This window comes from Apis mellifera, linkage group LG1, assembly GCF_003254395.2.
Source record: "Apis mellifera strain DH4 linkage group LG1, Amel_HAv3.1, whole genome shotgun sequence".
Classification (NCBI taxonomy): domain Eukaryota; kingdom Metazoa; phylum Arthropoda; class Insecta; order Hymenoptera; family Apidae; genus Apis; species Apis mellifera.
In genome coordinates this window covers 11,329,598-11,357,549 of record NC_037638.1, presented here as the reverse complement: position 1 = coordinate 11,357,549, position 27,952 = coordinate 11,329,598, and the positions used below count along the sequence as shown (strand labels likewise).

The window sequence follows — 27,952 nt, the reverse complement described above, 5'->3', positions numbered from 1 at the left end:
ACATATATACAGATTTTTACTTCATATTTTTCTTTTTTACAAAAATTATGAATTTTTTTTAGCATAAAAATCAGTTTATTCTATATTTTATATATAATATATATAAGTACTAATATATATAAGTATAATATATATAAGTACTTATGTAATGATTGTTTTCTTTTTTTTATTAATTGAGATAATACAAAATCTAATATGAATTAACGATGACGATATGCAAATATACAAAATGTTTCACTTAAATTAAATCTTCCAATTAAAATATTTAAATATTTAAAAAATTTCATAATTTCATATTTTAAATAAAATAATCAATTTACAAAATTTCTTGTTTTTTTTTTTATTTATTTTTAAAGAATTATATAATATAATATCGATTATACTGAAATAATTAGTAGACAAATCTATTCGGATAAGCAATTTTCAAATATGAATATTTAATTAAAATAATATATTACAAAAAATTAATCATTTTTAAATATTCAAATATAAATATTGCTATATATTAATATATAGCAAGTAAATATAACAAATATATACATATATAATTTATACTCATTTTATATTAGATAATCGATAAAATAGAAGATAGATATAAAAGATAATTTTTTATTTGAGTAATTGAAATTCGGATAATCGACATTATATTGTACATAAATTATTATATAAACATATACTTATATATACATATATGTATTCTTTTTTCATTATAAAAAACGTGATGAGAAAAAGCTTGATATTAATCTATTAAATTTGATTGAAGTTTGAAAAAAATAAATTTGAAAATGTGTTGAATTTTATAGAACGAAACAATTTGTATATTCGTCACATGAATAAATCATTCTTTGTTCAAATGGCATAAATAAAATAATTGATTTAATTAGAGGAACATGGCCTTAAAAGAGAGAGCGAGCGAGCGAGCGAGCGAGAAAGAGAGGGAGAGAGAAAATCGTATGAATTATAGGTACCGATTCGTCCGTACTTTTATAAAGATTTAAGCGATAAACGCACACGAGCGAGCACTCGTGCAACGAGACAACATACAGAGCGCAGTATTGATAAATTGTAATTTATTTTTCTCTCCTCGTCAACGATAACATGCTACTATCGTACTTTCTAGCTTTTTCCAATCAATCATCAATCATTCTTATCGATCAAGTATTCTCATAATAGTTACATCTCTTCATTAGCAATGAGATAAACCCTAGCTCGTACCATTTGTATTTGTATGTACCTGTACTCTACGTGCATTTATATAAATACATATGCGAAAAATGATCGTAATTAGCCTTTTTATCAATTCCATTTCTTTTTTTCGTTTCCGATTTAGTTACATTTTCATCGTGTATATCGTCCTTTTGATCTTTGCACTTTTTTAGATATAATCAAATATCTTGTTAACATACAACCAATTGTAGAAAATGCTCCTACTATAACTCCTACAAAGAGGCCAAGAAAAAATTGTAGATCCTCATTCATTGTTTTTACTGAATTAGCCGGCATTAAAAAGTACAAATTCCAATCCTTAGTTCTGGCCATATAACGCAGCCAATAGATTAACCTATCTACAGCAGGATTTATTCTATCACGAATAGCTAAAGAAACTTTTCTAGCATTCTCACGGTAACTCATTGTTTCATGAATATGATTCACGGTATTGGCTATTTCCTCGCCGGACAAAGTATCAATCTCTTCAACGGAACGTGCAAAACCTAATTGGATCGCTCGTGCAGTATTTTTAACTTCATAGGAGTTTCTAGGAAAACATATTACTGGACTTCCATGAAATGCAGATTCCAAAAGTTCTGTATCTGCACAATGACTTAATACTACTCTTGTACGTCCATAACCTGAAATAATGTGATAGAAAGTATTAAAAAAAGAATTTTTTATTTAAAAAATTTTGAATTGTACTTTGAAATTAAAAAAAAGAATAGAGCAATTATTCGAAAGCTTAATTAAAAATCTATTAAAATTCAATATGAAGATTATAAAGTTTTATTCTATTTTTCTTCTACCTATTAAATCTTGCCGATCAATTCTCGGATGAACAAAAAGATTTTCCGGCAAATTCTCATTCAAGTTTTGCCATTTCATGTTCTTCCAAACCACTGCTTGGCCTTCTTTACCCTGTGGTAATTTCCATGCAAGCTCTTTTATTAAAGTTTCATAATTTTCGTCCAAAAGTACTACAACAGTACCCAATCGAAACTCAATTAATGCTTTATGTAAATCATTTTGCAATGGATGTGGGCCTCTACAATGATGACAACCAACCTAGAGTAATAAATAATATTTTTTTTTTCATAATATTTAAATTAAAGATAAAAATGTTATATGATATTAAAAAATCATATAGAAAAAATAAAAAGATAAAAGAAATTAAGTTACTGAATTAAAATTTGAATTTGAAATTTTAGTCTCTCTATTATATTTTAAATAATTATATTATCATTTAAATTTTGTTTAAATCCAATATCATAATATAATATAATAATTAAAAATGAAGATTGTTTTAAGATAAAAAATTCTTATATTAAAAAAATTTTAATTTTTGAATTTTCAAACTCTTTTTTTTTGAATTTTTAAGTTTCTAAAATTACTGTAAATACAATTTTATTAATTAAATATGAAACACAATAAAATTAAACATTAAAAAATATTTTATTAGAAAAAGAATAAAATTAAAATTAAAAAAAATTAGAATAAAGAATAAAATATAAAAAATATTTTTTATATTACTTACTTCCACTATCAATTGGGTAAGTGGTGCAAAATCTGAACGTAAGATAACATCAGCTCCCCAAAGAATAAGATGAACATCATCATATAAATTATCTAAATTGACATCGGTATGTGGCAAATATTTTCCTGCTATTCGAAGAGCATATATTATATATTCGTCTCGAACTGTGTAAAATATTGATCTTCTTGACATATTTGTCCATAATCTAGTCCAAAATCCTGTATTTTGTACTGATAAAGCAGCACCAGTCCATTCAAATACATATATCTCTTCTTCTCGATTACGCGTCCATATTACCGGAATAGATTCAACAGTTTTTGCCCATGGTAATAAGCATCCATCATGTCTGAAAAATATAATAGATTTTTTTAAAGTTTTTAATTAAATTCCTAATTTTAAAATAACAATTTTATAATTAAAATGAAAAATAGATAACACAATAATATTTAAAAATTCTTGAATTAAAAATTTTATTGTTCAATTAATTTATTTGAAGCATATCATTTTAAGATAATTATTGTTTTTATTATTAATATGAAATTATAAAAATTCTTCAAAAGATCATAAATAATAAAATATTAAGGAACAAAAAATATATTTTATATATGTATATGTATAAAATATACCTGAGTGCAGGAAACACAGTAAAAGTAGGTTGAATTTCCTGTATTTTTTTCGCTATTTGCTCATCTTTTAATAAAGCCTCACAAATTTGAATCGTTTTCTTCTCAGAATAGATTGTTGATTCTTTAATTTCAACTTTCACTGTTAATACCTCAACATCAATTAAAGTTTCGTAAACTTCATTTTCGTTGGATGCCGGTATAATTAATGTAGTATCAATTCCTTGATCTGATAAAGTATTGGCTAATAAAGATAAATCATAAATATCTTCAAAAGCGACAACCACTGCTGATTGCGGGGGTGTAGTTAATGTAGAACTCTGAACAATGTTCATGAGATAAAAATTCACGCATAATATAATAATTATTGACATTTTGATCAAACAATTATATGGATCGATAAATAAAATCCGCAACCGTGTTCTATATTTTCAATATTTTCGGTATGTTAAGAAAAAAAACTTGGAAGATAGCCGTATTTCGTATATAAAATAGTTCATTTTAATTTCAAATAACTTCAGTTGGTTATCACCATATTAACCATGATTTCGAAACTGGGTCATTCATCTGCTAAAAAAATAAGAAAAAACTATTCTGAAATCCCATGTTGATAAAGCGGCTGATTACTTCCTATCTTAAAATACCGATACAAATATTCAGAAGAATTTTAATTATCGAAATAATATAATTAAATTTTTTAAATTTTTTGAATTTTTAAAGCATTAATTCGAAATTTTATTCTTTAGAAATATCTTTTAAATTGATGATTTAACATAATTATGTACAATTGATGTACATTCAATTTATATTTCGCTTTTCGGAACTGTTTCGTTTATTTTTTATAATACACAAATCTTTACAATCCTATTTTTAAATACGTATATCCACACAGTACAATTTTATGAATATATTTTTATAAATTATATGTGTAAACAACACTATTTCTTACATAGGATATTCAAGCTTCACGCGTAAAATACTGAATGTTCAGTCTAAGAAAAAATGAATTATAGCATACCACTAACTGTTTCTTTAATACACAGAACCATGAAATGTAAACTATTGCTTAGGCCATAACATATAAATTTTTATAGGCAAACGTTATTTTGATTAGAGATCTAGAATAAATCTTGGACATACGAACTAATTAAACAGTAAAAATATTTGCTTACATTCTGTGAATAAATATGCACTTTATTTAGATATGACACATCGTTTTATCATATAATATTGATATTACAATTTAAATAACTTTTTAAAACACAAAACATAATATATATAATTATAATAATATATTGATAAAAAAAAATGCGTATAATATCAAATAAAGGTTAGGTTTACTAAAATAGAATATATTTTTAATGATGAAATATATTTTGTCGCGCACTTTTACTTATTACTTGCACATTATATGATATTGATGATTTTCTTTTACAACTGAAAGTAATTATTATAATCTTTTACTTGTTTCATGTACATAATATATTATTTTATAATTTTAATAAATAATTAATATGATTATTAAAAATTTAATTATTAAGAATAATTTAATTTTATAATTTTTAACAATTTATTAATAATTCGTTTAAACTTCAAAAAATTCTTTATGTCATCACTATAATGCTATTTGTTAACATGAAGTAAGTATGATAGAGAGCACTGCATTCAATTAATTTGAATTTGACTTGATCTAGTTCTTTATTGGTTGTTGGTTGGTAAAGCATGTGTCACGGTTAAGATTTTGGATTTATTTAATTTCAATTTTAAAGATAGAATAGTTTGTAATTATAAAGTACAAAATTGTAATATACGTAAATATCTAAAAATAGTTTATTATTTTTAGTTTAAATATCGAATGTTTATTATTCGAATACTTGTATTATAGTCAATGACATTTAAAACGAATAAGGTTAGTTATAAAATTTATGAAGCTACTATGTTAAATATAATAATTTCTGCATATATTTTTTACAAACTACTTATAGTAAATGCATAAAAATTTATAAATTTATATTATTTTATAGGATTAATATATAAAGAAGAAATGAGTTTCACATACAATGCTTCAAAATCTCAGGCCAGTACTACACCTACAAGTAGTGCTCCAACCACAAGTATATCTTGATATTTATTGTGATTATTACGATATTTAAATATATTAAAAAATAAAACTATTTTGTAATATCATATGCATCTTAGCTTTTACATTTGGAGCTGCCGGTGCTGGAGATGCAGCAAAACCAACAGGCTTCTCACTTACACCTATTCCAGCACAAACTAAACCTGGATTTGGAAGTGGCTTAGGTACTGCTCCTGCTACTGGCTTTAGTTTTGGAACACCAAATGCTACTATTGCAAGTACTACAGTTGCACAGACACCAGGTTTAACATTTAGTACTGGTACAACAACAAGTACTGGTATAACCTCTGCTGCAACTACTACTACAACACCTACAGGATTCTCTGTACCAGCACCAGCTGGAAGTACCTTAAGTTTTAGTTTAGGAGGTACTACAACTGCCACAACAACAACAGCAATAACAACAGCTTTTGCATCCAAACCACTTACTGGTGGATTTACTTTGGGAGGTGGTGAAGCTACTGCATCTACTGCTGCAACTGGTCTAACATTTGGTACTCCAAACATAATGACAACAGGAACTGGATTTAATCTTTCTGCAACTCCTGTTGCAACTACTACAACAAATACAACCACAACAGCAACAGGTATAAATTATTAAATTTTATAATATATATTGACATAATTTAATCTTATTTTATAAAAATAATTTTTTTTTTTTTATTCACTATTTTTATAGGTTTTTCTTTAAGTGTCAGTGGAACAACTTCTGCACCTACAGGATTTACTTTTGGCACAGGTACAACCGTAACCAGTACAACAGGATTTTCTTTAAATCAAACAGCTGCTACCACAAGTCTTACAAGTACTCAAGCATCATTAGGAACAACAACTACAACGTATGTATTATTTTGTATAATTTATTACACATAGTATTTTTCTAATTATTAAATGAAACATTTTAGTGTTAGTTCATCCGCAGTTCAACCTGCTTCCATAACTTCATTTGAAGAATCCATTAACAAATGGACCTTGGAATTAGAAGAGCAAGAAAAAGTATTTGTAAACCAAGCTGCTCAAGTTAATGATTGGGATAAATTACTTATAAATAATGGAGAAAAGATAGTAGCACTTAATGAAGAAGTAGAAAGAGTCAAAATTGAACAACAGCAATTAGAACATGAATTGGATTATGTTGTAAGTAACTTTTCATATTTATTACAAAATATAAAATTATAATAGAATAAAAATATAAAGTATTGTTTATAATTATGTTACAGGTTGGACAACAAAAAGAATTACAAGATTGTTTAGTAGAATTAGAAAAAGGATTATCAACTCTTTCAGTCTCTGATCCAGAAAGAGAATATACGTATCGTTTAGCAGAAGATCTTGATACGCAATTAAAACGAATGTCGGAAGATTTAAAGGAAATAATTGAACATTTAAATCAAGCTAATCGCACTCAAGATTCTAGCGATCCAATCGTTCAAATTGGCAAAATACTGAACGCACATATGAATAGTTTGCAATGGTTAGATCAACAAACAACTTTGCTTAGTCAAAAAATACAGCAGATCGAACAGATGCATAAAAATTTTAGACAAGAAAATGAACGAAGTTTCAGTTTAGCATACAATTAATATTAGCCACCGAATTTTTATAATTGTACAATGAAAAATCTTGATGCAAAAAGTACATTTTATATCAATTGTTTTTGTGTTTTAAAAGACAACAGCATTGTGTAAAAAATAAAAAATTTATATTATATTAAAATATTATTGTTAAAATTAATACAATTTAAATAGTTATTGAGGAAAGAAAATAATATATTTTAAGATAATCTGCTAAATGTAAAAACAAATTAACCATTCTGTTTTGAAGTATATTACATTTTACACCATCAGGATGTACTATATCCCAAGCCAAAAACATAAGAAATTTTTTAATATCTATAATTGCTGATACCTCATCTTGATTTTGTTGACTGCAATTCCAAACTTGCAATTCTTGAAAATGTGTAGATACTGTGGCACTATCTGTTTCAATTTTTAATACAAATGTACCAGTTTTATCTGCACTTAATGTTAAACATGAACTCATATTCTTCATTCTTTCTACAATATTTCTTACATGTTTAAGTTGAGGCATATCAACTGAAATCTATAAAAATCAAATTGAAAGCAATTTTATTATTAATTTAAAATAATTAAAAAAACAATTAATATAATAATTAAAAAAGAATAAAATATATAAAAAAAATTATTTATACATCAAATTCAGGAATATTTGGTGTTTGATGCTCTGCCCATTCACGACGTGGTATTACTCTGACAGGTACATCATGTAAACATTGTCTCGATTCAATGCTCAAAGAAGGCAATTCAATTTCTAGTGAAAGGCATGGTTGTCGTTTATTAGTTAGTTTGATTTTAACGCTTTTCGCGGTCATCCGTAAAGATCCTAAAGATCGAGCAAGCATAGAGGGATCGAATTCTAAATAAATTTCGTTCTGTTCTTCGGAGACACCATTCATGATATATTCAGTAAAAAAATGAGTTTGAATTAATTCGGCCCAAACCATCGATGTTCGATCATCACTCACGCTGAAGCATAACTCGTTCGTTGTTAATCGCAAGGTACATTGTTTTGTTATTCGAGAAATAGTATTAACAATATCTGAAATAATTTTATTTAATACTATTATACTTCTATATAATTAATAAGATATTTAAATACTTTTAATAACAATAATTTTTATTATATTTTTATTCAGTATTTTAATATTTTATTTCATTTAATTTTTTCTAATATATAAAAAATAATACAAACATAAACACAAAAATAATCAGTACTATTTATTGACATTACATACAATTATTATTTTTTTAATTATATTTTTATTAATTATAATTAATTCATGGTCATGACAGAAAAGGTTAGAAATAAATGAATTTTTAAAATTTAAACTCACTAGTAAAGTCTCTCATTGCAATTGCATCTACCATTCTACATCTAAATTTCATTTTTGATATTGTAATATAAACTTTTTATAAGTAAAACAAGTAACAAAAATCTTTCTATATAAACAAATTTTACGTTGCACGGATATTACATAGCACAATACATATAACAATCTTTGACACAATATTTTTTATAATATTTGAATGTATTATCAAATTTTTCCTTTATAATTATCTATATAATAATTTATTTATTATATTACTTTTTAATTACAAACATATATATCTTATATTTATATAATTTTCGTTTCATCAACAAAAATTTATATAAAAATAAAATATATTTATTATAAGAACTTATAGTATTTGTTTTTATATTTAAAAAATATTAAAAATTTAATTTCTTGAAAATTAAATAAATAAAATTAATTATAATTACGTTAAAATTAATCATATTCTACTTAATTGATGTATTTACGTCTTATTTTACCAAATTTCATAGTTTATGATTTTTACAATAGATGTCACTAGTATGCACATTTTCGATAATTTTCGCGCGAGAAATTACCCCGCGTGGTGTCAATGTCGAATGACCCATAATCTAGCAACGTGAAATCTAACTCCGTCTGTCAAGTTTTGTGTGTAAACAAAAGTAATACATCTATCATGTACATTCGATAGGTCGTATCCTATCGTGTCATATATAGGTCACTAAAAGTGTTCGTATTTTGATACAGTCTTCCATATATCTTCTTTCTTAGAGGTTGCGAATCTTTGTTATTCGGTTGAGGGTGAGTTCGGCCATGTTGTTAAGTTCGACGACCGACGAAAATCTATCATAGTAAATTGTGTCTTGTTAAAACTTATTTTTGGATCGAATAGCCATCAGCGAACTATGCAACATTAATCGATATGCGGTTTGCCAGAAAGAGGTGAGTTTGTTTATCTCTTTCTCATAAAATATGAATATAGTTTTCTCTTCATTTTATTTTTATGTCATTTCTTCATTTTATTTAATTTTTATCACTATTGTTTCACAATAAATATAGATTATATAAATTTATAGATTATATCGTATTTATTACAATTGACTTTGTCATTAATAATTATCATTAAAAATATTTCATTCGAAATATTATTGTTTTTGTTTCAAAATATTATTAAAATTATAAATATCTGTAAAGATTTATTAGCTATACATTTTTGCAAAATATTTGTAATACATATCTAATATATAATTTTAATATTTTACTTCCAAACATCCTTGAATTAAATTTTCATAATAATATAAGATACTTTATGTTTCATAACAAATTAGATATGAAACAAATATAAAATTCAGTTAATTTATCATTGAGTTGTGGAAAGATTTTGAATATTTCTTGAGTAAATATTTTATAATATTCAATTCGTGTACTTCGTTTCATAGGAAGACTTCATTATTTTCAGGAAACGTGCTCGTAGTAACTAAGTATTTAAATGATCCGCGTGTATATTTTTTACATCAAACATCTAGTCGAGGCAGGTGGTGAAACACGTGGCATGCGTAGAGAATATGCACCGGTCTTATATTTTTCTCTCCTTATCTTTTTTCATTTTTTAGTCATATTTATACCTCTTTTTTCCATTTTCCTCTATTCATCTCTATCCATTTCCGTTCTTCACACTAACTTGTTATATATATATATATATATATATATTCCGTTTTTATTTCGCGCGATACGACGATAAGAAAAGCAATACTCAAGGTTTTCACCCTAGGTTATAAGATACGTCAAAATACAAAGAGTAGGCACATTCTTTCGCGACTTTGCGATAAATACTTATCATAATAAACAGAAAGTACAATAATTATCAAAATTTAAATATCTTAGAAAAAATATATTAAATGTATATAAAAATATATTTGTTCTTTGCTTTTTTGAAACTTGTTAATCAATTATAATAAAATTATTGAATTTGCGAACAATAATTTTGAGGTTAGCAGCTATCTTGTGTTGTTGAAGTTTTTGCACCAATATCGTCTTTCTCATTCATGGATCCGGTAACCTAAAAAGGTATAAGGTAACGGCAAAACTCTTTTTGAAAGGGTCAGCTTTCTCTTTTCGAAAGAAAATATTCGGGAGAAACAATCAACCGGATACTTACATCGGCGCCACGTGTTGTACGAGAAAAGCGTAACAAAATATCTATTGCGCAAAATACTTATTTAAGTATATTTTGAAATTAGTAGAAATAAATGGCAAGCATATTGATTTATTCGGAAAGATACATTATATATCTTTTAAACTATATTTATAAAAATTAATAATAATTATAATGTCATATATATATATAATATTTTAATTTGACTTTATATTTAATATTATATTTAATATTAATTTATACATAGATATCATTAATCTTATGTATAAATAAAAATTTTAATGTAAAAATAATAAATTGCTAGATAAAATTCTTCAGATTAGAATTCATGTTATATATCTATCTCGTCTACTTATCAAGAAAGTACTTAGAGAATAAAACCGTATCATCTATTTAATGTTTAACAGGCGCCTCGTATCTGACCTGGAAAGTCCTGATTAACTACACGTTTCGCGCAAACTGGATCCTCCCTTCTGACATATCATCAGCTCTGGTCCCATTTCCCTATATTTGCCTTGCAGTAATGGCAAAGCAACTAAGAAGAGCCGACTTTAAACCTACCGATAAATTTTTCCTTTAACAAGTCATTCCAGGAAAAATCGACTTCAAATGGAAATTTACACTTGTTCAAATGATGATCATATTATTATTAATCCTTTAGTGTTAAAGACTTTGAATATCTTCAACAGCAAAACTTTAGGTACGATTCTTAAATTTTAATATATAATTTTCTTTTCTTATTGCAAATAAAATATTTTTCAGGAATAGTATATGATATAGTATATGATTATAAATAAATATAATTAATATATATTATATTAATCATATTTATATTATTTTTTCTTACATACTTTTCACTTAATTGTATATATTTTCTTTATATTTACATTTCAAATTATATATTCGAATATAGTAAACTATATAAGCCTCATTTAATCATAATTTTCAAATTATGGAAAATTTAAATAAATATTTGAAACATATATTTTTTAATTTATTCGAAATAACTTATACACAATGACATTATGTTATATTTTTATCTCTATTTCACTTTTAACATAAATATGATTTTGTGAGAAAGTATTTACTTTGCAAATACAATTATAAAAACCATAATATTGGCAAAATATAATAACAATAATAATTTCTGGTTTATTGACATTTTCCTTGATCTGGGATTTTACTTCAGAAATTAAAGATCTAAATGATTCAAATTCACTTCTATTTATTTTAGGTTTTTGTTAAAAACTTTTTGAAGATGATCTTTAACTAGCCACCCCTTTTTTGTACACATTGGTTTTGTTGGTTCGCAGTAATTTTAGTAATTTTATTAATGGCATATCTTTAATTTATTCAGAATATACAATTTCAAAACTTTGATTGATGGTTCTATATTAGTTTCTTTCTAAATTAATATCGCATGTATACTTATTCAATACCGTTTATAGATTCAATATTGGTTGGCAAAAATATGGTATAATTTGCAAAACACGCATCTATCGTTGTAATTATTTGCCTCGCTTCGAGTTCATGTCCCTTCATCCCGACATTCAACTTCTAGTTATCAATATTAACTCGTCTGTTGGGAGATAGAATGACGTCAACACACGAACCCGGTGTCCCGCATGGCAACTACCAACTAACCAAAGTGTGCTCAGGCAGGACGCAAGGACAGACGCCGCGCATAGCGCACGCAGTGTGTTCAGGAACACATCACACTATACATGGCAACATACATGTACACATACGCACATATTTGCCCAACCTTTCGTGTATAGCCCTCGCGCTTGCTCCGAACTCTGGCACTTCTTCCACACCCCCCTCCTATCCATGCCTTCGACGGCCCCTTTCCTCTCTTGTTCTTTTCTTTACACCTTTTGTGAACTTCCTCCTTTTTTCGAACGCGTTTTCTTTCAATCTTATTTCCGTTTGTTCATTCCATTTTTTTTTCTTTTTTTTTTTCTTTATACAATTCGCATTTTTTTTTGGCGAAATTGTTTTTTATTTTTAATTTTTTACTATAATAAGTATATCTATCTTTTTCAAAAAATTTTATGATTTTATATATTTTCCAGAATAATAATTAAAATGATAAAGCTAGAAAAAACTAGAGCATTAATGAAAAATAATTCATATTGTACATTTCTTAAATCTATTAAACTGCTGTTTCTGCAAATAATGAAAAAAATTTTTAAGATAATTTAATATTTATAAATATGCTTTTAATATCTTTCTCAAATAATATTTCCTTATGTATTTACTATTAATTTTTTGCTATATTTTTCTAAAATTTTTCTTTATATTTTTTTTCTAATTTTATTTTAATATTTTACATAGATCTTTTTTTCGTATCAAAAGTATCAATTTTCCTTGTTAAATTTCTCTCTTATTCTCTTAATATTTTTTTATATATATACACGTTTGCACACGCACGCACATAACTTATGTCCCTCGATGTCACATAAGGCCTGTACTCAAGGGTACACTTCTAAACGGCAGATCATAGCCGGGTGGAAAAAGACAAATAAGCTCATCTTGTCTCGTTTCATTTCTATGAACGCGACAGCTGTCTTCTATTTGTTTTCTTTCGTAATGTCGGGCGCGAATCATTGTGACAAACAGTTTCGTTGCGAATCGCCACTATTCTAAAACATGTGTAAGCCTACAACATGCTTCTTAATCTCTTTGGTGAACTGATAAAAATGTCTGCCAGCGCCCGATTTGTAGATTTCATGGTTAGAGGTTATGTTACAAAGCTGTATTTGACTGGCTTATAACTAAACTCGTTTTAACTAAATTTTATTCACTGGATGAATTTGACACTTCGATTTTTTTATACAATCGCTTTAAAAAGTTAACAAAAATATTCAAAGTACGATTATAAAAAGAATTTCTAGTTAATTATCTAAAACACACTTTAAATATTTGGTTATTTTTCTTTTCTTCTTTATTTCTATCTATCGCAATCTATATATCTATCTCACAAAGAAAAGGATAAAAGATATTTTTAACAAAACAGTACATAATCCGTTTTCGATAACATTGAAATATTTATTGATTTAACAATAGAAAAAAATAGATCCAATTAGATATGGAAATCATCTTTTGTTACTCGCATTACACATACAATTGTAAACATTTTCTATGTACATAACCTATCTAATCTAGTTAAACTTCAGTTAAAAAAAATGGTATTAACAATAATGGATATGAATGCCATTAATGATCGACAATTCTTGGTTTTAACGATCACACAGGATCCTTATAATTTTCAATCGTTTCATTCTTTAAAAGGCTGGTGAAGTTCGAACAGCAAAATCGAAGAGAAAAATCCGGTACAGGAAGAGCAGTGGTAATTTATGTTCAAGTTTTTTGGTCAGTCACCGATCTATGGATACGAATCGGGGTGCAAGTACCGCAATGCGGTCAGTAACTCGCAGTTTCCAGAGGTATAGTGCGTTAATATAAGGCGAAATTACAGGGTGTCGCGAGTTCCTTGTACCGAATACCAACATCGCCATGGCTCGATGGTTCTCAATCGCCTCCGGGCAAATTTTCTACGACATGTGTAACGAGTGTGCAGTAAAGCGAATGAGAACCTGGAAGGCGGATTCTCCTTGCACTTCAAAGGGAAAAACCTGTCTGCGTTGTCGAAACGACCTGCATCCATTCTCAGGCATACCACCCTGCCTTCTTCCGATGTATATGGCGTCTCTGTTTCGTAGCAGGCTCTATTCGAAAAGAATTTCATGCCGAGTAGACATCTAATTTGTCTTATACAACTAAGTCTAAGCGCGTAAAATTTGACGACAATTTATCATATTTTCCTGACATTCTTGGATGATTATTTTCTCTCACAGAGAGGCGCTCTTAATTCTATTCCGTGCGGGATCCCTTTTTTTCTTTTCAATTCCGTGCAAGTACTGAATGAATAGAGGACTTCTTGGACATTGAAAGAATTTTAAACAAATTTTCGAATTATGTAATATATGCCTACTACATGTAAGTCTCTCTCTCTATATATATATATATATCTTTAGATATTTATTACATGTATTTAAGATTTTTATATAATTAAATTATCAATAATGAAAATGATTATTCATTCACAGTTTATTATTTATTAATAAATTAAGAAGAATTAATTTTTAACGAAAGAAATATCAATATAAAATACAATTGAAATATATATATATATTGTGTATTTCAATTCATGCATGTCTCATAGCAAAGGAAAAAAAAAAAAAATAAAAAAGATTAGTTCTGAATGGATCACGCAAACAAAAATTTTTCTGTATAAAAATCATCTTCAGCGTCATGCTTTCTTTTATTATGATACAAAGTCAAAGGATATTACACCATCTGGTGTGACTCGAGCAATAAGGAACAAGGAACTGTGTAATCTGTGCCAGACAATATCACCGATTCAAATATAAAGGGGGGGAAAAAGATTCGAGTATAATTTTTCGCACTTCCCAAGCCGTGTGAATAGTGATTTCCTTTTTTTCGATCAGAGCAAATCTTTATTTTGCGTCTGGGTCTCAGGACCGATCTAAAGAATTTCGTGACCTGTTCAACGAGCATTGCATTCATTTCCATATTCTATGTATTTAGTGTTTACGTCTACTTCGTATCCGGTCGTCATACCGAATAATAGTTGACAAAAGCTGGCAAACTGGTAAATGAACTAGATGTTTAATATTGAACCTACCGTTAACTCTTTTTCATTTTATACAACATAGGGTAACGACAATAAATAATTCAATAAAAAAAGAACGTTATTTTGTTAAAGTTACATGGTGAAAAGAAAAAAAGAAAAAAAGAAGATATATTAAAAATTATTTTATATGTTAAACACAAAATAAAACATAACAATTTGTTTCTATAACAAAGAACTATAATAAATAATTGTTTATATAATAAGTAATTGTCAATTTAACTGATTACAATATTTAAATTTATTTACCAATCATATAGAAGAAAATAGAAAAAGAAAATAAAATTTAGAAATAATATTGACTATGATATTTTTAATGTATGAAATAGTAAAGAATTCAGTAATGTCATCTGTTGATGTTAATACAATTATAGAACATTGATTGATTAATCAATAATTCTTAATATTTATTACTTAATAAACAATACTTATTTATTTAAAAAAAGTGAAGAAAATAAAGCGGAAGAAAAACGATTTCATTCAAATTTATGATATTTAAATTCAGGATGCAAAACATTTGGAATTGGCTTGAAATGTTTTTTTTTTTCACATTTTGAGAATCAATCAGTTCTCAGAAGGCAACAGTGAAACCGTGAGGCCTTGCAGAGACTTATATTCCGGATCCCTTCCTCTCGTTTCTTCGTCTTTCTTGCGTCTTCTCTTCTCTTCCGTGTCCCCGACCACCTCCTCAATTCCTTTGAGCTTCTCCTCATCACTCCTCCCAATTCGTTTGTTTTTCTTGCTGCACCTTCTCTTTCTCTGTTTTACTCTTCGAAAAAGCAAAGAGCACAGGTTAAGGCCAATTCACACTGAATTAACGACATTCAAAACAATGCAAGGAATTCGAATAATCGTGGATTGGATTCTTCAATGTTTCCTGTTAATATAAAATTTCTTTGTAAGTGGAACCTTTATTTATCTTCGTTTTGCACTAAACATCAAGAATGATGTTTTCTCTATCTCAATAATGTTGTAAAAGATATTTAATATTTTTTTTTAAATTTTCAATTTCCTAATTAACCTTAAGAAATGGATATTTTAAGAAATTATAATTTATAATTTAATTTTATAGATAGCTAGATTGTTTTCTTTAACATTTGATATGTATAAAAAGTTTTAACAGCTTCTTAAAAAATATATTTTGTAAAAATAATTAACATTTAATTTTATTATTGTATTTAAATTATAACCTTTTTAAATTTTTTTTTCGAATCTGCGATACTATTTATTTATACATAAAAGAGAAATTGAATAAAATCAGTCAAATCAGATTACTATAGCGAACTATATCCCCTGTTCAATGGCTTGAAATAGTTTCTGTCGGGCTATCTATCCCTCTCTTGCATAACACAGATATGCATGACGTTAATTCCATGTTGTTACATATTTACACCATTCCAGTGTACGTGATTATTATGTAGCAATCTTGAAAATTAGGAAATCCTTCGATAAAAATAATACGCACATCAATCTCAATTATAATTTTTTACCTACTTGTTAAATGTTATATCTTCGATTTATAAATTTTATAAATATTATTTCAATGAAAATATTTGAGTTAATCAAGATATTTTTTCATTGTAACCATTGTTATAGATCTTCATTATCCAAGAGATCCAATTAATAATCTTAATTTTAACTTTATTAATTGTAAGAGCAACATAACCTAAAATGCAATATAAGACAAATACATTCCACTCGAGAACACAATATATTTACGAATATAATGTGATGTGTACGCGTATGGATATGTATATACACGTTTGCTGGAGATTGTTCCAACCACAGACTCCGCGGTGGGAAAGTATTTCCGCGAACAACGATGCAGACGCTCCCTGAGGCGTGTACCGAACGAGAGGTATTCACCAGGATTAAAGTAGGTACGTTCTCACAAGCAACGTGCCTCTCCTTTGTTTTCATAACATTGCCCTACTCCTTCCTTATTTACCGTAACATCGCTTTATGATGAAACTAGTACGCGATATATTTAGCGACATTGAACTCTCAAGGTCACTTTGAAATTTCATAATAATTTCCCTTTATTGAAAATCGATCTTAAATCAATTTTGTTAATCCTGAATCTCATTTTTCATTTTATTTCGCTATTTTTTTTAAATTGTTTTTACGCTTAGGTTAAGTTACATTCTATTCCTATTTTTCATAGCGTGGTCTTACACGTCTGTTCATCTGTTCAATAGTGTTTTTTTATGTCTGACCACTTCCTTCGTGTCACAATGGCAGACGCAGTTTTATGAGTATTAAAAGATATACAGACTGTTTCTTGCGGGTAACACCTGTATTTGTACTACATGAAAAGGTTGGGTAAGAGAACAGTAGGATATGTACTTTGTGCATTCCCTTATGTTCCAGTAATTATCGTTTTAGGTTGTTATCGCATTTAGGTTAATGCATGAAAACACATTTTGACATGTGTTAATTTATGATGACCTAAAAATCTAAATTTTGTTTATTCGTGTTGCCACATATCATGATAAAAAATTGATTAATAAGTAAGTTATATTATTTTACTATTATAATTTCAATATTTACAAACAATTGAATTAAAAATAATCATACAGATGATAATTTTCTAGAATATCTCTGAATATCCGGTATGCACAAGAGATAGTCTTCAGCAAAATGATCAGATAAGTAATAAATAAAACGTCTAGATGGATCTTATAATTCTCATAAGCCCTTGAAAACGATTAGAATTAAAACAAGAGCATCTCTGTTTCTTCATAACATAACATTAAGATTATTCTGAAATGATTTTTCATCGTTTTGCTTCTCTTCGTTTTTATATGACAAGTACTTTTGCATGACAATTTTTTTTATTTAGAAAACATTTATTGTTTAAACATTATTATTATTATTTGTATAAACATTATACATTATACATTATTATTATTACATAAAACTTTAAATTGAAATTTTTTTTGAGATTTAAATAAAGATTTTAATATTATTTAAAAAAGAAATCATTAATGGATGTTATATAATACTTTTTATATATTTTTTTTTTCATAATTTACATCTATAAATATATCTTTATAGGAAACATTGTTCATTCATTTGTCTAGTAATACAGGATACATCTATTCTTAATTTTTGTAATGTTAAATCAAAAATTACTCATAAATTATTCATCCTAAATAATATTTACGCAAATTTAAGAATTGCTACATTGTACATTACATCAATATTAAAATTTTTCTAATACAATCTATCAAAATCATTTATCATATATATTTTGTATTTTAATGTTTCACTTTTTGTCCATATTGAACGCTAAAGTGAGGAAAGGATAATAAAGCAACTTTCGTCACAGCATCTACTGTGTGATTATTTCTTCCACAGGTTTGAATGAGCGTACGGGCGGTCGAGGGCACATGTAGCTAACGATACACACAGTCAGGCACACAAGTATATGTAAAGCGTGTATGGACGGTCACGTTTGATCGAGCCCTCCGCGTGTGTACCATCTCCTCTCGTCCTATGGCTTTCCTGTCCTTCCCTACCCTCGAACAGCCGCGATCATACCTTTCCCCTCCACGTTGCTAGCAGCCCAGCTCGAGAGTGCGGACCGTTCAAGCGGCTGTCGGCAAAGCAGTCGGTATCTTCAGTTCAAATCCAAACGGCGACTGGTCGAGACGTCCGCGCGACTCTGCTCGATTTTGGGCGCGCGTCGCGACAAAACAACCCGTTAGGAAATTTATAATTTCGCATAATGGACAATCAGGCCGAAGGAATATTGAGGAACGATCAATAAGAATAAACGTACATTCGACGACCGTGAACGCAAGAATCGCAATCGTTTTCCGTTGGCCCGCCATCGTTTCTGTTCTGTGTCGTGCTTTCCTTCTTCTGGACCTTGGTGCCTTGGCGACAATGCTTTTTTCCCTCGTTGCATTTAAATAAATACTTATTGCACTGTCGCGACGCGTACGCCCAAACATTTAATATATTTAATATCAGAATTTGTTTATTGTTATTGCAAATATTTTTTTATACATAAATAATTTTCACTTAACTAGAGACACTTAAAGCACAAATCGTTTATCATATGGATACACGTGACTGCGGATTGTATTGTGTAGTGGAAGATAGATAGAAAAGGAGAGTGTGAGAGACAAGGAGAGAAAGTGAGACGGAAAGAGGTACGAAGTTCTTATGTTTTTGCATAATCGCTTATGGAAATCACCATATTATATACATTGTAAACGGAGACGTGTCGCGAACAATTAATAGACGAGCTCCATCAAACGTTAAAAATGCAATCGATTATGCTCCATTTAAATTGTCTAACGATCATAAGAGAAATATTTATTTAAATTTCACGAAAAATATTAACAGTATAGTGAGGAAGTGTTTCAACCATCGTAATATTAGAACTATGTAAAATATTGAAGAAAAGATAGAAAAAAGTAGTGTTAAGAGATTGTGAAGTTAAAGTTTTCGGGACTGGATCCGTCGGAAACTATTCAGAACCCTCTGATCGCGAGTTTTCTCGGAAGACTATCCGTGAGAATGGATGTAGTGTCGAATGGTATACTTATGCCAGCGAAGGTCGTGGATATTACTACTTATAATTCATCTTTTTATTCTCCGCCACCTACAGAAGCGTAAGTAATATATCGTATTAATGTTTTTTATAATTATTATAATTTCTGAATAATTTAATAAAAATTTAAGATACAATTCTTAAAAATTATTGCAAATAAGAAGTAAATGTGATGATTATTTGAAAATGTTATAAGTATAAATTTAAATACATGTCCATTATAAGATTATCACCTATTTAAATTTTTACCGCTCTTCAGTTTTATCTTGCGCAAACTGTCAGAGTATCTAGACTTAATACTTATACATTTTATTAAAACAAATGCGTATATCTACCAGTCTCTCGATCGTCGACGGAAGTATGGTACGCGTAATAAGTGCTTAAAAAATTTTGCCGCGGAACAACGGAAGTTTCCTTTTCAGTGTCGATATCAAAGGATGCGGCCTTATCTTGGGGTAGATTGTAACGCCGGTTTACATATGAGATTTCATCTCTATGCTTGAAATAACATTTATATCTATTATTTTGAAATTGAAATTCTATTTTTTTTTTTTTTACGATTAAATATAAGAATATTTTTCTAATTTTTAACTTTTTTGATATAATATAATCATATATTTCTTGTAATATTTTATAATAATTAAATATTTTCCGTCAATAATATATTATAAATTATATATTATTTTTTTATATTTTCATAACTCATATATAAAAATAATTTAAAATTCAATATTAAATATTCTTCTAAGCAAAATGTATTTTAAAAAAGGTAGAACATTTCTTGAAACTTTTTTAGAGATTCATATCGATTGGTCGATCTCCACCATGATTACAAATGCGTTAGTGGAAAGAGATAGAGAGAATTTTCAAAAAGTCACCCAGTATGTTACTGAATAGTTAAGAATAGGGAGAAGAGACAAATACACAGATACATCATGAGGAAAAGCAGCAAGCATCTTGGAAGGAACCTTTGACTAGCCCTCTTGTTGTTGCCTAGCAGATATCCTAACCTCGTTTGGAGCCAGAGAGAAAAAGATCGGACTTCGTATAGATATCTGAGGTCTGCTTTCATGAGCGCGCGCGTGTACAGGTCTATAGCCGGGACAACTCGTTCTCGACTAAAGGAGATTTAAACCCGGTTTCAGATCGAACCCGTTGAGAATTCTTTAATCGTTTATTTCGTTTGCCGGTAGACGGGTTTGCATCTTCGTCCTTTAACCGGGGTTCAGTATATTAACTATTTTCTGAATTGGCTTAATAGCCAACTTTGATCGTTTTTTGATCCGCATTATTTTCATATTATATAGATGTTTATTAATATATTTATAAATATCTTTAAATTAAAATTGCGTAATGCAAAATTACAAAAAAGAAAAAAAATAATTAACTAAAGTAAAAAGTTGTTTGTTACATGGAAATTGATATCTGGTTCCTGATATTTTTTATATGAAATATGAATTAAAAAAAAAAAAATAAAAAATAAAAAAAAAAGAGAAAATTGAAGAAATATATCTAATAAATTAAAAATAAATAAATATTTTCCTTTCATTGAAAACAAGAAATTACTTTTATGAAAAAAATTACTTTTTATAAGAAAAAGAAGTAAAAAAAGAAAAAAGTTTAAAACATTGAAATATGAAAGATGATATATAAAGATGACATATAAAGATGACATTGACTTTTGAATAACTTACACTTAATTGTAGCAAAAAAAGGAAAGTATTATATTGAAAGTTTATGCGGAAACTATGAAATGCAAAGACACAACGTTTCGAAACATAAGACGTACGTAATTAATTCATGAATAATCCGCTACGCGCGCTGTTTGAGAATAGAATAAGGGAAGAACGAAAACGATAAATTTTTTTTTTAAAGATATTATTCGAGATATTATTTACATAAATTAAGATGATTTTTACATATCATTCTATATATATATATATTTCATAATTAATTAAAATATATTTTTGCTATTTTTTACTTTTTTCGTATCCTTCATAGAAATAAGCCTGTAGTCTCGGATCTAGTCTTTTATTTTTTTTATGAAAGAAGAGTGCTAGATAGGATAGAACAGGAAACACGTGATCAGATTTTTTAACGATGTCTTGATTGTCCAAGAGAAACTGTGATAATAAAAAACTAAGAAAAATTTGCAAGTTTAGATTAAAAAAATCATTTTAAAGATATTTCATGATGTTTATTATTAATTGAAAAATGTAATAATATAATATATTTGTGTATATATTTTCATTAAGAATTAATGCAAAAAATTCGAAAAAAATTACGGATTGAATGGATTTAAAACGCAACGTTTTCATCGTGTGTGGTTATTTCTTTGTAAAAAAAAAAAAAAAAAAAAAAAGAATCTGTCGACGTGTGAGGTTAGCTCGATGCAATCGTGATGCATAGTAAACTTAAAACACGTCCCCACGGTTCAATCTAATTTTAGAAGAAATTCAACGGACATGAGGCATGAAAATAAATTCCTAGAGTCGAGACTATAACTCGATTACATATCTGTGCATAAAATCTCCGCTAGATTGCGCTGGTATTCATTTAAATTCAAAACGGAGGAGTGCTCTTTTAGATCACAATTAAATAACCGTTTAAGCAGCTGTGCTTCTTTTAATACCTTCATCGGACAATATTGTACAGCAACGACGATTTATAATAAGAAAAGGATAAAAATAGATATAAAGAGAGATCTGAGAGCAAGTAACAAATTTCTCGAAGGGATTTCCAGTTCTGGCAAGATTCGCGACTGGGCCCCTTGAGGAAGTCCCTCCGTAAAAAGAACGATCTTTCTCTGTTTTTCTTTCTCTCTCTTCTGGATCCTTATAGTTCGTTCTCTTCTCTTCATTCGTATCATTATTTTCAATGTCGGGTTCGGTACACTCGTTTGAGGGTCGACATCGTCGTCGATCGTCAGGAGGGTATACACACAACAGCGAGCCTGATTTTCAGCATCTGCTCCAGTCAAGAAAGACCGCAGTCTGGAACGACTTTGGTCTAGTAAAGGCTTTGCATATGTGCTTTCTCGTCTGCGACGCCTTCTTATATTCTATTGAGTCTTCCAAAAGCACCAAGCAGCATATGTTTTCGAATTGTTCTCGACCGAGGGACGGTCAAATGATAGACTGATGCTTTCGTTCGACCAGTGACATGATGAATTCTAATGATTTCCCCTTGCCCTCGATTATTCCCTTTAATTGTATATCTCTGTTTATTTTCACTTTTTCTTTTGCTAATATCTGTCTGTATTATGCTCATTGAATGATTTATTCGATGACGTATTAAATCATATTTTATGATTTCGATTGAATTAGAATCATGCTTCGATTTTATAGGTTAGTTTTTATAAAGACAGTGGCATAGGAAGTCAATTACTAAATCTTGAAGATATTCTCTTGTGATATTCCATAAATTTATGTAACATAATTAATCTATAATTTTAAATGAACTTAGAATTCTAAATTTTAGATTATTTTGCATTATATTGTGAAATAATTTCACAATGATATTCAAAGACATTCATCATACCTAGTAATAAGCCAAATTTTTTAAATATCATTTAAAAAATTATCAATTAATAACATTAACATAATAACAACAATTATATTATTGTTATTATAAGTATATATATGTATTGTTATTAAAATAATAACAATAATTATAATGTTAAATATTGAAATTACATAAAAAAACAAATCAATTATAATAGTTACAAATAAATGTTATTTAAGCATTTTAATAAATAGCTATTTAAAATAATTTTATTCAAGATTTTTAACTAGTTATTTTTTCAATTAGTTGGATTAATATCCAATTCTGAGTTCTGGACATATCAAACATCTTATTTATCTACTCGTTACAGTAACCTATACTCGAATTCAAAAGTCTAAATAGAATCAGAATATTTGGGCCCTGTAATCAGTCACTATTAGCAAGGTGCATATGGATCAACCATGAGATTGATTCTTCATGATGTGCAGCCTCGATTCCCACGGTAGAATTAAAGATTCACGAGGAGAAATACCCATCGCACTTGTCATGGGAACGAACACCGGGTGGCTCGTCACTCGATTTACAATTGGTTACCATACGCGGGGTAAGGCGTGGTATTGCACGACGCGCACCTCGAAAGACGAGGGGGATGAAACCGAGGGACCTTCCCCCTTTTTTCTTCTCATTTTTTCTTTTTTCTCTTTTTTTATATACCATCACATCTATAAGGGTTCGGATATTTCCCTCACTTGTATAGTAGACACTTTTGAGAAGTGACATATGCATACTTTGAGGTTAGGTTCGATCACATCTTTAAGATAATATTAGAAAGATAATTATATATATTGTTAACTAGGGATATAGCTTATCGAATTATACATTTTGTATGTTTGATATGATTTTTATAATTTTAGATTAATTCTGTAATAGTGAAAAAATTGATAAGATTATTTACATTTATATTTAATATAATTTTATATTAATAATTAAATTTTAATTTCATTTAAAATTTAATTCATTGATTTTTAAATCTTCAATTTTCAATAGAAATTCCTTTTATAATTATAAAAATTACTTATTTCTTATTCTTACTAATTTAAAATATAAAAATATATTATTATCGTTAAAAGATGCACAGGAAATGGGGAAAAAAATCTGTGTGTTCAATTGGTAATTTTGTTATAACAGAGCTTGACGATGCATTCGACACGTGCATCTTTGTATACACGTGCATCCATATGTATACGTCATAAGAGCGGGTGCGCATGCTCGGGAAGTTCTATTGGGGGGAAGTTTGGCAGTGCGAGGGCATTGAGGCAGGTGGTAGCCAGATGTCTCTCCTAAGGACTTTTACCCTGATGTCGTTGCATGGTCGTTCTTTTATATATATATATATACACATATGTGTACACACATACACATCATACATACATTTACACGATTTGTGCAAGAATGAGTAAGATATATAGCTATCCACAAACCCTAAATTCGCGCGGGGAACATGCTTGAATCAGCAAACTAATTCGAACATACATATATCTGCTCCCTTACATTGCGAATTGTGTGGTACTAGCTTGTGATTCGTTTCGAGATTTATATATGTGTGTAATCTGATCTATCGCGGCAAAATTCAAATATAAAATATCTTTAGAGGAAATTTGGTTTTTCTAATTGGGATAACTTGATCTTTCTAAATAAATTTTTCTGATTAGCAATCAAATAGCCAATATTCAAATAAATTAGCTATTTTTATTTTCTTTAATTCTTCTAGCAAACACAAGATGGCGGGCCAAGCGCCATGTAGAAACTATCAAATCCGTCGAAGCATATTGCCAAGTAGTGTAAATCATTATTGGATCCGACAATCTACCGCTATTGAAACAGTGAAACAGACATATGTGTGTTCGTACGATTTTTTTTGTAGATTCTCGTTTTTTAATTCATTAAATTTACAAAATTTAATATTTTAAAATAGTTTTATTTAGTCTTAGAAATTCAAATTTCTTGATCCTTTATATTTATCTCGAGAAAAAATTAAAATTTTTTTTTTATGGATACTATTTTGTTAGAATTTCTCCGACTAGCCTTCGAAGGTTAAAAGATTTTGAAACATGTTGATCTTGATCTTGACTTATTTTCCTTTTCCTCTTCACTCATTCGTTTGTTTTCATTCAATCTTTTTCCATCTTATTATCTTATTGCACCTGATTTTATTAATGCCATTCATGAATCAAAGTGATTGCAAATCGAGCATCGATTAATTCGATTAATTGAATAACTTTTTAGACAATAATTTCATTTTATAATCATTTTATATTCTTAATTATTATGTATGATTTTTATTGCTGTTTAGAAATTCTATATAAATTATTATTGTACTGCACTTTATTATATTATCTATAATAAATATATCATAATATTGATATACATAGTATTTAATTTTTCATTATTTAATATTAAATAATTATCGAAATATCGATCAATTTATTATTAATAATAATCATCTATACTATACGTTTTAAAATTAAAATAACTCGTGACATTTAGTTATGATGATGAACATATGACAATAAAAATAATAATATTCCCAAATGGAAGAATAAGGACTTTTTTTTCACATTAATTTTAAATTCTTACTTCATTAAGAGGAACTTTGTGATCAGATGAGAATATATTTTTGAAAGGCGATATTAACATAATGATCAGAAAAATTAATAACATTCAACAAATTAAAAATTAATTTTTTCTCCTCTTCTTACATAAAATTTATAATATCTTCAATCATAAAGACCACATATAATCACAGTAGAACCAACGATAAATTAAAAATTTATTATAGTTATTACGTTCCGATGATAACGCGTATGATGTTGTAAGATGGACCTACTTGAAAATTCTGCATATTTTGTTAGGGTGTTCCCTTTCATCATTAGCACGAGAGGTTGTTTAAACGTATGTATAAATTGAGGAACGCGCGAGTGTATCGTATGTTGCCGACAACGGGGGGGGGTGGGTCGTGGGGGTAGCAGCTGACAACCAGAGACCAATGAATCCCTTGCACCTGGTCTCTAACTTTGGGAAATCGACGACAGAATCAATTGCATCGCACGCGACCGAACGGGGTCCCAGATGATAACAGTTGCATTGACCCTTACTCTTGACCCGTTACCCACAGAGCATCAGTTTGATTTCTACTTGCATAGATAACGCTCTCTTCGAATCTGTCTACTTGAAGAATGATTTCCGGTACATTTGAAGCATTGCGTCGTGTGTTGTCGAAGTTATGTAATCGTGTACAGAGGATAGAAATGAATCTCATTTAGAAAAAAAAAAGAAAATTATCAAAGATTATATGCAAATTATTGATTTTTATTTCAAATTTATATATTATAGTTTAATGATTAAATAATATATTATTATTTATATATTATATTGTATTGTTGAAATGTAATATATTAATATTAATATTTAACAAAAACATTAAATTGTGTTAAAACATTATATAATTTGTGTTAAAAAATTACTAAAACAAAAATATATGCGCATATATTCATTACAAATTCGTCAAGAATATCTTATTATTATCTTATATTAAGGTCATATATAATAGAATAGTTAAAATGATCATTTAAATCGAAAACTATATTCATAAATTTCGAAATATATAGTCAGACAATAAACCGTACTTTGACCTCTCTAATCCATCCTCCAATCCTCCATTACCATTCTGTAGTGACTAGATAAGCTTCCATCTACAATCTTTTAATATATCTCATATAATGTTTTTGAAATTTTGTATTATTCAATTTTTTTTTTTTTTTTTAATTTCTTTGGATATTGATATATTTCTCTATAGTAAAGATATTATGTGTGATTTGATCTTGAAAATATGCGTATAAAAGAGAATATATATATATATATGGGTTTATCTTCTGGTTTTCTCAACAAACCATGACCATGAGACATACAGACGATGGACATAACTCAAGAAGGGACAATCGACTGGTACGCGCAATGACCTTATTGTTGCGTGACGAACAACAGGCGGACAGAAGGAAGGAAGGAAGGTAAAAGAAAGAAAAAGGAAGATTGCTAACCTTAGGGCTGCTTGTTGCAAATGGTGGAATAGAAGGGGAACAGCAGACAACGCGTAAGGAAGTGGTCGAAAAGAGGGGAAAGTTCGGAACTTCGGCAGATGTCCATAGTAGTAGTATACGTGGCAATGATGGGTACTTTTTTCCTCTCCCTTTCTCACGAGACGCTCGATTTTCATCATAACTCGTAAATTCGAAGAGGGGAATGAACGTGTAATTGGTGAATAGTTTCGTTAATCCTCTTCTTGTTGTATTGAAATGATATTTATTGTTCAAAATTTGCGAAGATTTATTTGGTTGTTTTAATAATTCTTTGAAGAATCGATTGATGTAACTAGTTCCAGATTGATGTAGACTCCAGATTGTTTACATTAGAACGAAGTTACCGTAAGTCGGTATCATAAATCGTAATAAAAATAAAATATTACGAAGTTATATTGAACTATTAATATCTGCTAGATTTTAATAATGAATAATATAATTTATATTTTTTGTAATTATATAATATATAATTAT

General features: G+C 28.2%; 4 protein-coding genes across 8 annotated transcripts in view; 2 read left to right on the top strand and 2 right to left on the bottom strand.

Moving 5' to 3' along the window:
* Nucleotides 1-1,025: 1,025 nt before the first annotated feature.
* Nucleotides 1,026-4,659, bottom strand: LOC100577140 (UDP-glucuronosyltransferase 2B19). 2 transcript variants are annotated; one of them, XM_006569589.3, is made up of 5 exons: nucleotides 4,542-4,659; nucleotides 3,373-3,939; nucleotides 2,747-3,092; nucleotides 2,019-2,277; nucleotides 1,026-1,850 (listed from the first exon to the last, which is right to left on the bottom strand). In XM_006569589.3, exons 2-5 carry the CDS (start codon nucleotides 3,741-3,743, stop codon nucleotides 1,339-1,341), a joined length of 1,488 nt encoding a protein of 495 aa, XP_006569652.1. In that variant the 5' UTR covers nucleotides 3,744-3,939; nucleotides 4,542-4,659; the 3' UTR covers nucleotides 1,026-1,338. The 2 variants fall into 2 exon arrangements, with proteins under 2 accessions (XP_006569652.1, XP_003251417.1); XM_003251369.4 differs by having other exon boundaries at nucleotides 3,373-3,936; nucleotides 4,542-4,636.
* A 407-nt stretch (nucleotides 4,660-5,066) lies between these two features.
* LOC409734 (nuclear pore glycoprotein p62) lies at nucleotides 5,067-7,225 on the top strand. Of its 2 annotated transcripts, none has more exons than XM_393232.6 (6): nucleotides 5,067-5,278; nucleotides 5,394-5,483; nucleotides 5,569-6,096; nucleotides 6,189-6,348; nucleotides 6,415-6,646; nucleotides 6,730-7,225. In XM_393232.6, exons 2-6 carry the CDS (start codon nucleotides 5,414-5,416, stop codon nucleotides 7,090-7,092), a joined length of 1,353 nt encoding a protein of 450 aa, XP_393232.4. In that variant the 5' UTR covers nucleotides 5,067-5,278; nucleotides 5,394-5,413; the 3' UTR covers nucleotides 7,093-7,225. The 2 variants fall into 2 exon arrangements, with proteins under 2 accessions (XP_393232.4, XP_006569661.1); XM_006569598.3 differs by having other exon boundaries at nucleotides 5,394-5,502.
* On the bottom strand, nucleotides 6,831-8,981 carry LOC100577296 (checkpoint protein HUS1). 2 transcript variants are annotated; one of them, XM_006569597.3, is made up of 3 exons: nucleotides 8,852-8,981; nucleotides 7,722-8,128; nucleotides 6,831-7,612 (listed from the first exon to the last, which is right to left on the bottom strand). In XM_006569597.3, exons 2-3 carry the CDS (start codon nucleotides 8,031-8,033, stop codon nucleotides 7,250-7,252), a joined length of 675 nt encoding a protein of 224 aa, XP_006569660.2. In that variant the 5' UTR covers nucleotides 8,034-8,128; nucleotides 8,852-8,981; the 3' UTR covers nucleotides 6,831-7,249. The 2 variants fall into 2 exon arrangements, with proteins under 2 accessions (XP_006569660.2, XP_003251418.2); XM_003251370.4 differs by lacking the exon at nucleotides 8,852-8,981 and adding an exon at nucleotides 8,424-8,618.
* Nucleotides 8,982-9,029: 48 nt separating this feature from the next.
* The window catches only part of LOC409733 (transcriptional activator Myb), a 34,854-nt gene continuing 15,931 nt past the window's right edge, over nucleotides 9,030-27,952 (top strand). Inside the window, exon 1 of one of the 2 annotated variants that reach the window (XM_006569590.3) lies at nucleotides 9,030-9,344. In XM_006569590.3, coding sequence (XP_006569653.1) covers nucleotides 9,325-9,344 — 20 coding nt within the window. In that variant the 5' untranslated portion in view covers nucleotides 9,030-9,324. Of the gene's footprint in view, nucleotides 9,345-18,887; nucleotides 19,900-27,952 lie in introns of those variants that run through there. The other variant, XM_393231.6, reaches the window with a different exon arrangement.

What these genes read in the sequence shown, in the direction of transcription:
- LOC100577140 (XM_006569589.3), bottom strand. Translation starts at nt 3,743, where the DNA reads ATGTCAATAATTATTATATTATGCGTGAATTTTTATCTCATGAACATT. An exon ending in ACTGTGTTTCCTGCACTCAG is followed by an intron (nt 3,093 to 3,372) that starts GTATATTTTATA and finishes TATATTTTTCAG; the next exon opens with ACATGATGGATGCTTATTAC. An exon ending in TTACCCAATTGATAGTGGAA is followed by an intron (nt 2,278 to 2,746) that starts GTAAGTAATATA and finishes TTATTACTCTAG; the next exon opens with GTTGGTTGTCATCATTGTAG.
- LOC100577296 (XM_003251370.4), bottom strand. Translation starts at nt 8,475, where the DNA reads ATGAAATTTAGATGTAGAATGGTAGATGCAATTGCAATGAGAGACTTT. An exon ending in TGCAATGAGAGACTTTACTA is followed by an intron (nt 8,129 to 8,423) that starts GTGAGTTTAAAT and finishes AAATTATTTCAG; the next exon opens with ATATTGTTAATACTATTTCT. An exon ending in CAAATATTCCTGAATTTGAT is followed by an intron (nt 7,613 to 7,721) that starts GTATAAATAATT and finishes TGATTTTTATAG; the next exon opens with ATTTCAGTTGATATGCCTCA.
- LOC409734 (XM_006569598.3), top strand. Translation starts at nt 5,430, where the DNA reads ATGCTTCAAAATCTCAGGCCAGTACTACACCTACAAGTAGTGCTCCAA. An exon ending in TTAGGAACAACAACTACAAC is followed by an intron (nt 6,349 to 6,414) that starts GTATGTATTATT and finishes GAAACATTTTAG; the next exon opens with TGTTAGTTCATCCGCAGTTC. An exon ending in AACATGAATTGGATTATGTT is followed by an intron (nt 6,647 to 6,729) that starts GTAAGTAACTTT and finishes ATTATGTTACAG; the next exon opens with GTTGGACAACAAAAAGAATT.